General features: G+C 35.3%; 1 protein-coding gene across 3 annotated transcripts in view; it reads left to right on the forward strand.

Moving 5' to 3' along the window:
* Positions 1-16,075, forward strand: part of CUL2 (cullin 2) — an 80,058-nt gene that overhangs the window by 60,801 nt on the left and 3,182 nt on the right. For all 3 annotated transcript variants that reach the window (XM_060097664.1, XM_060097662.1, XM_060097663.1), the window contains exons 11-19: positions 81-188; positions 913-972; positions 2,115-2,243; positions 2,345-2,431; positions 3,430-3,582; positions 3,866-3,943; positions 9,268-9,334; positions 13,160-13,362; positions 15,477-15,578. In XM_060097664.1, the coding sequence (XP_059953647.1) occupies positions 81-188; positions 913-972; positions 2,115-2,243; positions 2,345-2,431; positions 3,430-3,582; positions 3,866-3,943; positions 9,268-9,334; positions 13,160-13,362; positions 15,477-15,578 (987 nt within the window). The remainder of the gene's footprint in view (positions 1-80; positions 189-912; positions 973-2,114; positions 2,244-2,344; positions 2,432-3,429; positions 3,583-3,865; positions 3,944-9,267; positions 9,335-13,159; positions 13,363-15,476; positions 15,579-16,075) is intronic.

The following is a 16,075-nucleotide window of genomic DNA, read 5'->3' on the forward strand; positions in this document are numbered from 1 at the left end:
TAAACGACTCTTCACTAAGCCAGATTATACCCTTGAACTTCTTAAAATGTGGTTTTGTACTTCGTATTTCATATTTTTAGATGCCAACACTATTTGTGGAGTCAGTTCTGGAAGTACATGGTAAATTTGTTCAGCTTATCAACACTGTTTTGAATGGTGATCAGCACTTTATGAGTGCATTGGATAAGGTAACTTTTTAATACCTATATTCTTATCTATATATAATTTTCTTCATTTAATCATTATTCTTTAAGGTAGTTTCAGAATTAGGGCTTCTAATTGTGAGATTTCTAAGCTGGAGATGGAGATTCACCTTAACCAACCAATTTCATAGTGAAAGTCAAAATAGAAGTGTGTTACGTAACTTTTAAGTGAGCAGTTGAATGATTGAATTGAATGCTTGAATTATATGGGAATTGAATTTCCCATGATTTTGCTATAAAAGGAGACTTGTTAATACACTAGTATGTTCTGAAAAATGCATGTATAATTTTAATATTCTTTAGTGCTCATTTTTCCTTTGAATATAATACTTAGGCTATAATGAATAATATTTGAAAGAAAAGTATTATATTTTACAAATTTTAAATTTAAATTTGCCTACATGGTTGTTGTAAGATTTTTTAAAATATAGCCTTATTTTATGTGTGTTCAAATATCATTAATGAGTTATGAAGAGTATCTTTCAGTAGGAACAGGATTATATATAATCATTATATAATTACCATGAGGGACACAGCGAGAGGAGTTTACCCTGTGTTAGATATGACAACAGTATTAACAAACTACCCCCAAAATGCCATGTTTTATGTGGGGTAGTAATTTTTGGATGTACAGATTATAGCATATATAGAGCCAGCTGTGTTTTTACCCTATTAATGGTGGCTAATTCCTGATTTGTCTTCTCTGTAGGCCCTTACATCAGTTGTAAATTACAGAGAACCCAAGTCTGTTTGCAAAGCACCTGAATTGGTAAGTTTGATGGTTGCATAAGTGTAAACATATGAAAAGTCAGCATTAGAAAATGCAAACTGAGGTGAATGTCAAATTAATTTGTTTTTGTAGCATCTTTTTTTTTTTTTTTTTTTTTTTTTCTTTTTGCGGTATGCGGGCCTCTCACTGTTGTGGTCTCTCTCGTTGCGGAGCACAGGCTCCGGATGCGCAGGCCCAGCGGCCATGGCTCACGGGCCCAGCCGCTCCGCGGCATATGGGATCCTCCCAGACCGGGGCACGAACCCGTATCCCCTGCATCGGCAGGCGGACTCTTAACCACTGCGCCACCAGGGAGGCCCTGTAGCATCTTTTTAAAAAGTAGTTGAAATTAATTATTAAAAATAAAAACATCAATACTGTATATCATTTGGCTTTTATTTAAGGAATGCAGTAGGTCATCTCTGTAGCCTTTTCTTAAGAAATAATTGAAGGAGAAAATATTCCATTTTACAATGTTTAGGTTTGAAAGTATGACTGTTTTAAAATAATTTGCATTACTTTACATGGAGATTTTATTTTATCTGAGATCTAAAGGGAATTTGATGAAAAACGTTTGATAACCTTTAAAGGAAACTTGCTTACAAGGTTGTGAGATTTTTAAAAAGTACTCATGTAATGTCAGAAATGACAGAACTGCTCAAAACTCACCTAGGTGTTCCATCAAAACTTAATTACTGGGCTTCCCTGGTGGCACAGTGGTTGAGAGTCCACCTGCCAATGCAGGGGACACGGGTTCGTGCCCTGGTCCGGGAAGATCCCACATGCCACGGAGCAGCTGGGCCCGTGAGCCATGGCTGCTGAGCGTCCAGAGCCTGTGCTCTGCAACGGGAGAGGCCACAACAGTGAGAGGCCCGCGTACCGCAAAAAAAAGAAACAAAACAAAAAACTTGATTACTTATATGATTGCTGTATTGATCATTCAGGGTTGATTAGATTTTTTACTGTTTATAGTTTTCGAAACATTTCCCTGATGACATGTTTCAAGTTCTTTAGTGCATGTCCATGATTATTAAAACATAAGCGTGAGAATGGCAAAGACCGTGATCTTATTTTGTGTTGTCGCCACTGTGCCTCCTTTGAGAAGGGCCCTCTGTAAGCATTACTGTCAATTTCTATTTGAGCTCGCTAAGTACTGTGACAACTTGCTGAAGAAATCAGCCAAGGGGATGACAGAGAATGAAGTAGAGGACAAGCTCACGAGCTTTATTACTGTCTTCAAATATATCGACGATAAGGATGTTTTTCAAAAGGTAAGTTGTGAATCGAGAGGTTTTATGTGTCAGCTTTGATTTATGTTTGAACTTTAAATCATCAGAAAGGAAGTAATCTTTAAAAATATTTTTTAATGTAGTTCTACGCAAGAATGCTGGCGAAACGTTTAATTCATGGGTTATCCATGTCTATGGATTCTGAAGAAGCCATGATCAATAAATTAAAGGTACTGTAGGCCTTTGATATGATAATGTCCTAGAAATTATTCCACTAGCACACAAAGATGTTCATTGTAGCAATATGAGTAATAACAGGAAATAATTCATCAACAGTTGACTGGTTAAATGTAAAGTGGTGTAGTCTCATGGTGGGATATGCAAATGCTGTGTTAAAGGGCAAAGTCTCCCTATATGTTGATATAGAATCATCCACAAGATAAAGTGTTAACTTTACAAAAAACTTGTATTACGTATAAATGAACACGCCTAAAATATTCCTTTAAGTACAAGTTTTGTGGAGTGCATTTGAATTTCAGTTCACTTTTATGTCATTTTAGCTTACACACTGATGAGATAAGCAGTTGCTAATTTTTTTATCCTGAGTTATTCAGTAGTTGATAATTTTCCTGTATGGTATACATTGAATATGTGGTCCTTTTAAAATATACCAAAAATAACTTTCCCTTTAATTTTTAGAGGTAATGTTAACAAAAAGCTTTTTATATCCCAAGATTAGAAATCCAAATTTTCTGACCTGGTGATGACAGAGTTTTGAATAATTTCGAAGAAATAGATTTCTTCATTACTCAGTTAATAGTGTTAAAAATCTGCCTCAGTACCCTCCTTTTTAACAAATATTCCCAGTTATCTTTCATGTGTATTTGATACTATCTGTAAACCTTATAAGGTATCTTACATTCAGTAATGGAGCATTTTGTAGTGTTGAACTGATATACAGATTTATAGAAAAGTTCTTGTCTTAAAGGGAAATTTGTTGTTTCATAAATATTTGTTTTCATTCACTTATTTAATCTGCATTTTAAAAAGAAGGAATTTTTGAAAGGTTTTGAATAGCTGCTTTGGGTCATGAATAATACAGGCCTTTGGTGTAAGTGTACAAGCAGGACCTTTGACCATAGACCTAGCAGTAGCAAAGCATTCTTAATAATCAGTATGGTTTATTTTTATTTTTAAGTCATATGTTTTTTAAAACTTTCTTTTACAGCAAGCCTGTGGTTATGAATTTACCAGCAAGCTACATCGGATGTACACAGATATGAGTGTCAGTGCAGATCTCAACAATAAGTTCAACAATTTTATCAAAAATCAAGACACAGTAATAGATTTGGGAATTAGTTTTCAAATATATGTTCTACAGGTATGAATATGTGTTTCATTGTGAGCATTTACTAATCATTTCAAATACTCTGATACAAACGATTAATAGATTGATGCCTGATTACCTTTCTTTCAATCAGAATATTATAGCTTCTAAAGTTATATGTTATATTGATCTGGAATGAACCGTGCCTTGATAGTAATGCTGGTGGGTTTTATCAACATTTTGAGGAAGGAGAAAAAGGTGCTTTAGTTGCTTAAATCATTTTATAAACATTTACTTTCAAGTGAGATGTTTAACTATTTGACTTTTCTCCTTCTAGGCTGGTGCATGGCCTCTTACTCAGGCTCCTTCATCTACATTTGCGATTCCCCAGGAATTGGAAAAAAGTGTACAGATGGCAAGTTGGCAGAAAATATATTGGAAGACCTAAGGAATTTTAATAATTATCTTCACGTTATATCACTTTAAATATTTCTCCGAAGTCTTGAGGGCTCACGTGATATAAAAATATGGGCTTCCCTGGTGGCACAGTGGTTGAGAGTCCGCCTGCCGATGCAGGGGACATGGGTTTGTGCCCCGGTCTGGGAAGATCCCACATGCCGTGGAGCGGCTAGGCCCGTGAGCCATGGCCACTGAGCCTGCGCATCCGGAGCCTGTGCTCCGCAACAGGAGAGGCCACAACAGTGAGAGGCCCGCATATCGCAAAAAAAAAAAAAAAAAAAAAAAAAAAAAAAAATTCACAGGGCTTCCCTGGTGGCTCAGTGGTTGAGTGTCCACCTGCCGATGCAGGGGACACGGGTTTGTGCCCCGGTCTGGGAAGATCCCACATGCCGCGGAGCGGCTGGGCCTGTGAGCCATGGCCGCTGAGCCTGCATGTCCGGAGCCTGTGCTCCGCAACGGGAGAGGCCACAACAGTGAGAGGCCCGTGTACTGCAAAAAAAAAAAAAAAAAAAAAAAAAAAAAAAATATATATATATATATATATATATATATTCACAAATTATTGTTATTCTGCCTTGTAGGAAGACTGTAAATTATTGTAGTTTCTAATATTAAAACTAAAATGCTAAGGTTGTCAGTTCTTTGTCAAAGCATGTCTCTTATTCTTAGTAAACCTGTTATCTGTCTTAAGTAGTTCTAAATTACAAAGATTTTGATATTATAAGAAAGTTTAGAATCCAGTACTTAAAACAGTCATTTTCTAATTTTTCTTTTGAATATTGAGCCATCTTTATAATTCATTTATCCCTTATAATAGTTATTTTTATTCTGGGCTGTAATTTAGGTAAATATATGTAGAATGTGAAATATTCTAGAAAAAATAGGTTGAAGCTGGAAAATTCAAGTAAAAATGGCTTTAAAGTGTGACTGAATAGAAACCATAGACTTCTTACCCAGAGCTTTTAAAGAGACTGTGGAGACTACATCTTTAACAGCTGTTGAGATGTAACTTGTACCATACGGCTTTGTCATGTAGTCCTGTAGTCATTGTATCAGGCTGCCGTAACAAAATACCACAGCCTGGACGGCTTATGAATGACAGAGATTGATTTCTTATGGTTCTGGAGGCTGGAAGTCTGAGGCCAGGGTGCCATCACGGTGGGATGAGGGCCTAAGGTGACAGACTTCTTGCTGTGTCCTCACATGGTGGAAGGGGCTAGGGATCTCTGGGGGGTCTCTTTTATAAGAGCACTAATGCCATAGATGAGGGCTCTATCCTCATGATCTAAGCACCTCCCAAAGGCCCCACCTTCTAAAAGCATCACATTGGGCGTCAGGATTTCAACATGAATTTGGGGAGACACAAACATTCAGGCCACAGCACTCTACAGTTCACTCAAAGTGTACACTTTCATTGGTTTTCAGTATATTCACAGAGCTTTGCAACCACCAGCACCATTTTAGAACTTTTTAATTACACTAAAAGAAACCCCCTACGTATCAGTAGTCACTCCTCACCTTCCCCGACTCCCTCCCCTCTCCCTAGCGCTAGGCAATCTGCTTTCTTTCTCTAGATTTGCCTGTTCTGGACATCTCATGTAGAGCTATGTCACACGTGGTCTTCTGTGACTGCCTTCATTCACTTTGCAGAAGAATGTCAAGGTCCATCCATGTTTGAGTCTGTGCCAGTAGTCCATTCCTTTTCATTGCCAAATAATATTCCATTGTATGGAGACACCACATTTTATTTATCCATTCATCAGCTGTTGGACGTTTGGGCTGTTTTGACTTTTGGGTGTGTACGTAATGCTGCTATGAACATTCATGTACAGGTTTTTGAGTGGATGAACATGTTTTCGTTTCTCTTGAAGCTGACCCTTTTTGATTCTCTAACTCACCAAAGGAGGCTTATCTTTTAATAGTCTTTTACTTGGGCAGTAACTTGAGGTTGTGAACCAGTGAGTTATGCATATGTTTATGAAGTTTAAAATGAAAATGGTATTTCATTACACTGTTTACTAGAGATGTTCACAGTGTGTAGTTTGAATCATTACATTATGTATGCATGTTATTTTTGCTTCTTTCAAAATAAGGATTGTAAATCAAGTAACACAGTGTAAGCTCTGGAATCATAACTCCTGATTTTAAATGTCTGCTCTTCCGTTTACTGTGCTCTGTGACTTTGGGCAAATAACTTCCGAATTTTTTGTTAACTGATAATACTACTACTCAGAGTGTTAATATGAAGATGAAATATGCAAAGCGCTTAGTCTGGTGTATAAGAAGTACTCAATAAATGCTGAAAGTAGAAGTAATAGTTAATAGTGATCGTAGTGGTAATAGCAGAGTAGCCAGGTAGATTTCAAGATACCATGCATAAGGTGGACTTTCCGAATAGGAGTCTAATTTAGGACTTTGTGCGTCTTTGAAAAGGCTTGATAGTGCAAACCATCTTAGAAACTTCATGAAGAAGAGCATTTGTTTGGATGGGCAGAATATGATCCCAGGGCAGGGGATGGGGTAACCAGGTGTATAGCACTTTGATGTATTTGTGACCAGGCAAGAGAAAGAAAACTGACCCCTCACCTTTGACAGTCTTAAACCTTATTTCTTCTTCTGCTTTTCCAATCGAAATTAAGGGACAGGATGGGGGCTGGCAGAACTAAAATCTCCTTTAAGTTTGTTATTATTCTCTTTCTCCTTGAAATAATTATTTTCCAGTAATTATTGGAGTACTGGAATCAACCCCTTAAACTTTTATTTATTAACATATGACCTTCCCCAGGTTCCAGTGTCCTCATTTACAAACAGGAAGTGGGTTTCTTTCTGACTATAAATTATGGTTCCAAGCATATCATTCCCTCAGTTTGGACTTTCTCTAATTACCAGTAGAGGGAGTTTGTCCTTACATTTCTCCTGATAAATCCAAGTTTTCAGTCACATAAGAATGAAAATCCGTGTATTTAATAGTGTACATTTTTTCACATGTAAATTAATTCCTTTTGCTTTAATGGTCATCAGTATATGTCCCATCTTTCCCTTAAATATAGCTGTTTATCAGAAATCACATCCATTTTACATGTATCTTAAAACTATGGAAATTAAGCTTTAATTGAAAGCAATTTTTTTTGGAGACTTCCCTGGCGGTCCAGTGGTTGAGACTTTGCCTTCCAGTCGGGGCAGGTGGGGACGCGGGTCGATCCCTGGGTGGGGAGCTAGGATCCCACATGCCTCGGGGCAAAAAAACCAGAACATAAAACAGAAGCGGTAGTGTAACAAATTCAGTAAAGACTTTAAAAATGGTCCACGTCAGAAAATCTTTTTAAAAAAGTAATTTATTTTGCATATTAGACCAGTATATCTTAAATCTACCTTTGTACCTGGTCCACAAACCTGAATAATAACTAAAGAAATATAAGGTCATGTATATTAGTACAGCTCTCTGTTTGAAATGAATACGCTCATCAAATATGAAACGTTCATTTTTAAGGCCCCTTGAGTTTCAATTAATGCCTCAAATGGTATTTGAAAGATGCTCTCTGTTAGCCTATTATAACTATTAAGCCTGACTTTAAAATGAGCAGTTTAGTCAAGGTATATTTATTACTAATAAACTTTGATAACACAGTTATTTAATAGTATCATTAAGCAAGATGTTACAACTTTTGTATTTTAATACCAGATGAATTGATACTACTCTCATTTGGAACTGAATCTTTTTGTTCTTGACTAGCTATGGATATGAGAATCTTTATAATTAGATTTCAAATTTAAGGATAAAGGAATGCTTTCTTTGGCATATTGATATCATCATCAATAAAACTTTAATGATAGTACTAGTTGCTAGGGCTATAAAGAGGTAAAGCATGTGCTTTCAGAGCTTGGAATATACATCCTAAAGCTAGTTTTGCACTTACATAATTTATAAAGAGCATTTTAAAGTTTGGTTTTCTCAGTTTCAAAAATTTTATTTTGCTTTTGTCCATAACTTCCTTATAAATGTTTCATAATTACAAATTGTATAGTAGTAATTGAATTTTATTGACACCCAGGGAGATTATTAGAGCATACCTCTGGGATCCTTTTATGACATACTTTGATTTTTTCTTTGTCTAGATTAGGACCAGGCAGAAAATCATAAGTATTCCAGGTGCCAGTTATTTCCTATTTATCATGCCAAGGGGCTGGTGAATTTGCTCATAGAGGAGAATGCTGCACCATTGGAGGGAAAAAATGTTCAAGTTTCAGCTTCCCAGGACTATCTTGGAATAAATTGCTAAAAGAATTCACTAATTCTCCTGGCTGGCAGCTGTGAACTTTTGTTGTAAGGAGTGGGCATAGTGCAGCTTACAGGTCAAATGTTGCTGATTGCTTTATTTAAACTTCATTTTGAAAGTACAGAAAGTAAAGTACTTTCTGTACTTTCAAAATGTAAAGTAAAGTTTGAAGTACAGATAAAAGCTTTAGGTATATTACATATGGCTCGTTATGCTAAAAGTATGTCCTGAATTCTGAATTGTGATATGATGAATATATTTATTTTTCAGTTTTATATGGAAGTTGAGTTCTTACCTTTTTTACATTTCAGTATCATTTTCTCGCTGTAGATTATGTACTAGCTCTTTAGAAGATATGAACTCTATTTTTTGGACTGATGTCCTACATTCAATCTGAGGGAGGAATTTTTAAAATTTTAAAGCTGTGTTAATAGAATGTTAAATTTAATTTTTCACAATAATGTCAACAAAAGATACAAAGACAGGCCTCTGAAGCTTTTCTTGTATTAGTGTTTGACTGTATGTGGAAGTTAAATCGTGGATGTCATTTTTGGAGTGACCACTGATATTATTCAACCCGTCCGTTCAGCTAGGGTATATGTTAGCAAATAGGAGACTAGAAATGAAGGTTTGATTTATATTTTCATGTTGAAATGTATATGGTAGTGGTTTTGGTCAGGGATTTTATTTATAAAGTCCAAATTGATATCATTCAAAATGATAATTTCTGAATTTATACAAAAAGTTAAATTTGCAGGGCTGTGGTTTGGTGGAAAGAACCACAGACAGGGTTTTAAGTGAAAAGAGCTGGCCTGATATTTATATGATCTTTTTCAGGAACTTGCATAGATGTGTTTTCTCATCTGTAAAACGAGTAAATATACCAGATGGGCTCTAATGTCTTCTCTAACATGAATTTTTTTACTTTTTTAGTGTAGTGATAGCCAAGTAAGTTAGGTTGTAGTAGCTGAAAATAATTTGATTCCTTTTTTCTTTTTTACAGTTTGAATTATTTTACAGCCAGCATTTCAGTGGAAGGAAACTTACATGGTTACATTATCTTTGTACAGGTAAAATGCATTTAATTATATCTAGTTTAATGAAATTTACCTGATATGATTATGTTAAAAATTTGGAAAGCGATTTCATAGGCCCTAATTATAGTTGTTGTTGTTTTCCTGATGTTAGTTTTTAACGTTTTCTTCTTCATCTACCTTTCTGGTTACCATTAAAGCAACTAATAATGAAGTTCAAGTGAAGCACTTTTTTTTTTAATTTGTATTCCTTTTATTATGAGTAAAGTTGAGCACGTTTTTATATGGTTAAAGCAAGTGCAGCGTTTTTAATAGTGTTTTATAATTATACTACTTATAAGGAGTTTCTGAATTTTATAATGGTTTCCTACATTTCTGTAACAAACCACTTTTTATAGATATTAGGAATTTTATTTAGAAACCCAGACTTGATAAAACATATCTTAAAAACCTCTTGTCTCTAGATATGGCAGATATCCTCAAAACTTTCATTAACTATTATAGCATCACAAGGAGACCTAACCATTTGATTTTTATTTGTGGTACTGTAGTGAACGGCAGTAGTAAACGCTTTTTCCAGAATGTCCCAGTTAACTTCCAGTACTTTCCAGTTTTAGAAAAGTTTAATCAAAATCTAATCATTTCCTTAGCTTCCTCCTGGAACAGTGGGGTCTACTAATTGGAAAGTAGGATTAATACTTTGAGTGATTGGAGCCTGTATTTAATTTCTCTAAGCTGCCTGAAGATGTTAGCCAAAGCAAACACTCAGAATTTCTCTACTTTTGCTAAAGCTATGCTTTGAAAAGTACATTGAATCAACTTTCTCTTTGTATAAGAGGGAAAGGATGGCCATGTATGTTAATGTCTCTTAGAAATGATACAAGAAAATCTGATTAGTTGCCATACCTTTATTTAGGAAATTCACTCACCTAAGAGAAATTTCATCTAAGTAGTTTCTCGTAAGTACCATTTATTTGACTACTTTGTATTTGGAATATGATGTCTCATTGTGTTAGTAATACATATTAGTACATAATAATTAGTACATAGTAATACATATCTTTACAAGTTTATCTTTATTGAACAAATTGGGCATTTTAATTTTTTCAGTAGTTTGTGAAATAAAGAGATGTTCATTGATATTCTTAGTAAGTGGTCGCTTAGTAGTTGGCCTTTAATTTTACATCTATTGTGAATTTTTTATATTCTCATTTAGTAAATATAATTGATTTTAAGGAGAAAAACATTGCTGGACCAGTGTTTTAATGTACTTGGATTAAGTTTACTTTTACTTCCCCTATATCTATCTTGGGGAGTTTAAACTCCTTTGCATTACCTCAGCAATAATCAGTCTGTCTCCTAAAGTAGTTTTAATGAGGGATTTACTATTTTGGTGTTTGGCAACTAGTTATATATTCAGATTAAGATATTATTGGTGAGAATACTTCTTCGGTGGTCCTGTGTACTTGTGTTGCATTACATCAGAAGGCACATGGTGTCAGACTGTCCTACTGTGAGAGACAGTAAAGTGGTCACTTGGTTGAGGTGATGTTTCCATTGTGAGGAGACTGTTTCCCCTTTTCAATTAGCAGGTGATCTGAGGGGCGACACTTAGGTCCCAAATGAATACCATCTTCCAGGAACAACTGTATCTGATGGTTGTAGCACCCACTGGTGATCATTGCTTCCTGGTTGCAGATCAGTGATACTCTGTCATGCACTCAGCATTTAGTAGCTGACGCTCTTCTGTAAAAAAAAACTTTCCCTTAGAGACTAGGTTGCTGATAGGTAGTAGAGGAGTAACGTGGATTAAAGTCTTGTGAGAGTTCTGCCTACTTCTTATTTCTGGTAATTGTTAATTACCACTTCAATTATGGTTGTCTGATTTTTCAAGTATGTATGTATTAGAGTGTTTTATTCTAGTTTGGAGTTTCTTAAAGTTTGTCAACCTATTCTGAAGGTTAAATGACCTCTCTGTCATTTTCCTTTTCTGTGTACACAGCAGTAATTAAGTGAATCATCCAGATTTGGGATTTCCTTCCTTGCCCCACATGTCCCTCCACCCCTTCCCCAGTACTTCCAGCCATGAGCTGAGTAGTAAGAGAATGGTGCTGAAAAAAAGTAGAAAGAGGTCCATGTACCCCGACACCGATAATTTATTGAAAAATAGCAAGCAAAAGTCATAAAACAAAACTGACAAGTTTTCCTGTTTTTAAGGGTTGCAGAGTGGATTTGATGTCAGTAAATGATACTTAGACCCCTTACTTGCATTGTCTCCTAATGCTCTTTGGGATCTTGTGGCAGAAGACTCATTCTGTTTCCAAACCCATGGTAGTACATTGCAACATCTAGCTAGGTGATGGTCCTAGCTTAATCATATAGGTGCTTGAGGCATTATCTTATACTTGTGTCTGGGATATGATTAAGCAGTCATTGCACAAATGGTGTAATGCAGTTTACATGATTTTTTTTTTTTTTTGCCTCTCACCGCGTTTCCTAAACTTTAATGTTGAGATGAGGCTCTTAAAGTGCTCTTTATACTAATTGTTAGTAGGGCAGTCCTAATGACTGTAGTCTACTTAAACTCTACATGAGTTGGATATTCCAATTAATTAAACTTCCTTTCATGAAAATTCAGAGATTAGGAATTTTTTCTCTAGGTGTTCCTATCCAAATAATTTTGAAAAATATTTCTGAATACCAGTTTTAAAAAAAATAAGTCGAGGCATAATGCAAGTTAGAATAAGCATCTGTGTGGTCATAGTAAGCTGGAGAATTGACTTATATCCTTTAAAGTCTTTAATTACATAATGAATTAAATATATATTATTAAATAATAAAAGAAGCACACAATCTTGATCAGAGTTACTAATTACCACTAACAGGGAGAATGCAGCCTCTGGGGTAAGTTCATGTAAAATACAGCTTCCTTGAGTGAAAATACAGAGCCCTAAAACCAGATCTCATGCTGATATAGTTTATAATTCATTAACAGTCAAATAATGTAGGATGTGTGTGTGTGCTTGTGTAGGAGAGAGAAAGAGAAATAACAATCACTAAACCACAACTTTATTCTTTAGGAAGCAGTTCTTTGACTTGCATTAACTGTTTTTACATGTTGCAAGTGCATAACTGTTTGACACACTGTTTGTTAACAAGCTCTTCAGTGTGCTGCCCCCTGGGATGGGTAGAACTGTAGTTGGCCTAAGCCTGATGTATCTTTCTAGCTCTCAGGGTAGTGCTGGGTCCAGAACATCGTTATTCCATCAACTATTTCAACAAAATAATGCATCTGCCTGTTTGTCTCTCTTCCCATTTGTGTTTGTTCCTAGAGAATTACTGGGGAGAAAAACATTATTTATGAAACAAAATAGCATTGTTATATTTTGGCAGAAATTAACGGTTTAGACACTTTAGTACAGGTGTCCTCCTGTATGCTTGAACCTTCGCTGGGGTAGACCAGATACACACGTAGGAGGCAGTTGCTGGTAGCAGGCTGTCATGCTCTCCCTTTGTCTGTCTGTTTCTCCTCCTACCTCCACCTCCTCTTACTTTTTTTCTGCCCAAGTCTTAGCCTTCCTATTACTATTTAAAGACATTGTTTGAGCTTACTGGTAATGTTATGATAGCTTAACCATGATTTATACTACATACTCAAAACTAAGAGCTGTCCCCTGCATCCCCCCTACCCCCACAAACAGATGATTACATTGCTGGCAGGAATAGCTTTGCAACAATTTAACCAGGAGTTCTTGGTTCACTCTTTCAGTAGAAAATATCTGAAATAAGTATTACTGAGGTAATTTTGGAATGCTTCATTTGAATGATGAGTTTATTGTCACAATTTTGTTTTAATTGTAGGTGAAGTTAAAATGAACTATTTGGGCAAACCATACGTAGCTATGGTTACGACATACCAAATGGCGGTTCTTCTTGCCTTTAACAACAGTGAAACCGTCAGCTATAAAGAACTTCAAGACAGCACTCAGATGAACGAAAAGGAACTGACAAAAACAATCAAATCATTACTCGATGTGAAAATGATTAACCATGATTCAGAAAAGGTATGGGGTAATAGTTCAAGGAATTTAAGCATTATAAATACTAAAGCTTTTTCATGGGATGTTTGCAGTTTTAAAAGTAAGGTTATAATTGTTAATGCCCTTTGTTCTTTGAGAAGCACTCAAATCAGCTCCATTACTTCAGGCTTCTTATGGCCAAGAACTTGAGGTGTCACAGAGAAGGCTGTCTAAGTTGGTACTCGTGTGCCCTTTATAAATTGATTTTATTTGATTTTATTTGTCCTATACTGTGACAGTTTACTGAAAAATTATTAAAGAGTTGACAGCAGAAGGATTCTGGTTAATTGAGGTTTTAAAACTGTAGTCTGTCCTAAGTCTTGCTGGGGTTTTTTCCCCCATATGTTTAGTTAATATTTAATTACATGGTTCTGTGATAGGAAATGACAGCCTGTTGATATCTATTTATACACATATTTAATATGTGTAACTCCATCTCAGGTGCTGTCACTCTCATGTCCCTGAATTTCAGGACTCAACTAACCCCCATATATATATATATATATATATTTTTTAAATTAATTTGTTTATTTTTGGCTGCATTGGGTCTTCATTGCTGTGTGTGGGCTTTCTCTAGTTGTGGTGAGCAGGGGCTACTCTTCATTGAGGTGCGGGGGCTTCTCATTGCGGTGGCTTCTTTTGTTGCGGAGCACGGGCTCTAGGTGCACGGGCTTCAGTAGTGCTTAGTTGCTCCGCGGCATGTGGGATCCTCCCGGACCGGGGCACAAACCCGTGTCCCCTGCATCAGCAGGCGGACTCTCAACCACTGTGCCACCAGGGAAGCCCCATATGTTTTTAATATCTGTCCTGAGAATTAGCAAGCTGATAGTATATTCCTTTTTTTATTTATAACTTTTTTTTCTAGTAACATGTTTTTGTTTTTAAAGTATGTCTTGGATATTTAAATGGTTAAAAAAGCAACAGATATGGGTTAAATCTCCTGCTTCAGATTATTGTGCCCATAAGAAAAAAGTCTTGTAAAAGTTGCTTCGTTTTAATTTTGGTTCATGGCCTACGACTTCTCTCATGAGTTCATTTTGCTAATGATGACTTTTGTAGCCTATAATTGAACAGCTCTAAATGGCATATCTGCTGAAATTCAAATCAAGCTTTTCTTAATTTTGAGAAACGATTAATTTTTCTGACTTCAGAAACTTAACAGAATATTAAGTTCTTAATATTAAGGTTTTAATTAAGGCAATTAATTATAAGTAAAAGTTTTTAAGTTTAAAATTTTAAGTTTAAATTTTTAAGCTTAAGTGCCTAAAAAGTTAAGTATTTTTCTAAAGCATGTTATTTTTACTGCTCAGAAATGTACAAAATAAATATTGATAGGTTGTTTGCACATTAAATTTTAATTATGAAGCTGGCATTCTTTAATAGAGTTTCTTTGGTTATTATTGAGAAAGTGCCATCTGCCAAGTGCTTCGTGGTCCTGCTGGCGGACAGTTTCCACCGTATGACATGCGTGGCTTTCTTAAGCCCAATAGAGCTTAAGAGCCAAAAATTGGCTTATCAACTTCCACTTGAGAAAAGTCCACTCGCTTCTGGCAGAGTGAATAAAACGGGCATTGAGGGGTGATGTCAGAATCACACCAGGGTGGTGAGGAAGTGATGCTTGTGTGCCATTGGAACCAGCTGGCTTCTCTAGTCAGGTTATTTTAATGGTATTTTGTTACTGCAGCATTCAAAAAAAATTTTTTTTGGTTGTTTGGTTTTTCAAAATGTGATGGAAAAATTATGAGCCTCGCTATTTCATAAAAATTAAAATGTTAAATTCTGTTTAAGCCAATGAGCTTGACTCTCGTCAGATTTATCTGGTGGTAATGTATTAAACAGTTGGGCCAGAAAATAGCTTTATTCTAAATCTAAGCTGATTAAAATTCTATCAAGCATAAATTAGGAAAGAATTGTTTTTTCCTTCATTGTTTGACAGAAGACAATTATTTTTCTCTTAAATAATATTTATAATGGAAAAGATTACAAGAGTTGAGTCTTTTTTCCTTGGTCATTATTTAATTTCATGGCATATTATTTGCAGCAATTGTTATTTAGTGATTTTATTTTTATAAATGTAAATGAATTATTTTTAATTGTAGGAAGACATTGATGCAGAATCTTCATTTTCATTAAATATGAACTTTAGCAGTAAAAGAACAAAATTTAAAATTACTACATCAATGCAGAAAGACACACCACAGGTAAGTGCTTTCTAACGTCATTTCTTTTGGAAATATTTAAGCATTGGACTTTACAAGTGGTAACATTGAGACCAATGCAGAACTTTTCATATCAAAATTATGATACATCTTCTCTGGTTTATTTTTTGCATCGACTAACCTTATAAACAGTATTTTAGATTTTAAAAACAGTAGTATAATGAGTATCTTAGGAAAAAGCTGTCGTAGTTTAGTCATATTTGCTCTTTTGTTTTCGTTTTTTTCTCCCAGTTTTAATAATTGTCACACAGCACAGTATAAGTTTAAGCAGTACAGCATAATGGTTTGACTTACCTACATCATGAAATGATTATCACAGTAAGTTTAGTGAACATCCATCATCTCATATAGATACAAAATTAAATAAATAAGAAAAAAACTTTTCCTTGTGATGAGAACTTGTAGGATTTCCTCTCAACAGCGTTCATAGATAACACAGAGCAGCATTAATTGTATTTATCATGTTTACATTCCATCTC

This window comes from Mesoplodon densirostris, chromosome 4 (assembly GCF_025265405.1).
Source record: "Mesoplodon densirostris isolate mMesDen1 chromosome 4, mMesDen1 primary haplotype, whole genome shotgun sequence".
Taxonomy (NCBI): Eukaryota; Metazoa; Chordata; class Mammalia; order Artiodactyla; family Ziphiidae; genus Mesoplodon; species Mesoplodon densirostris.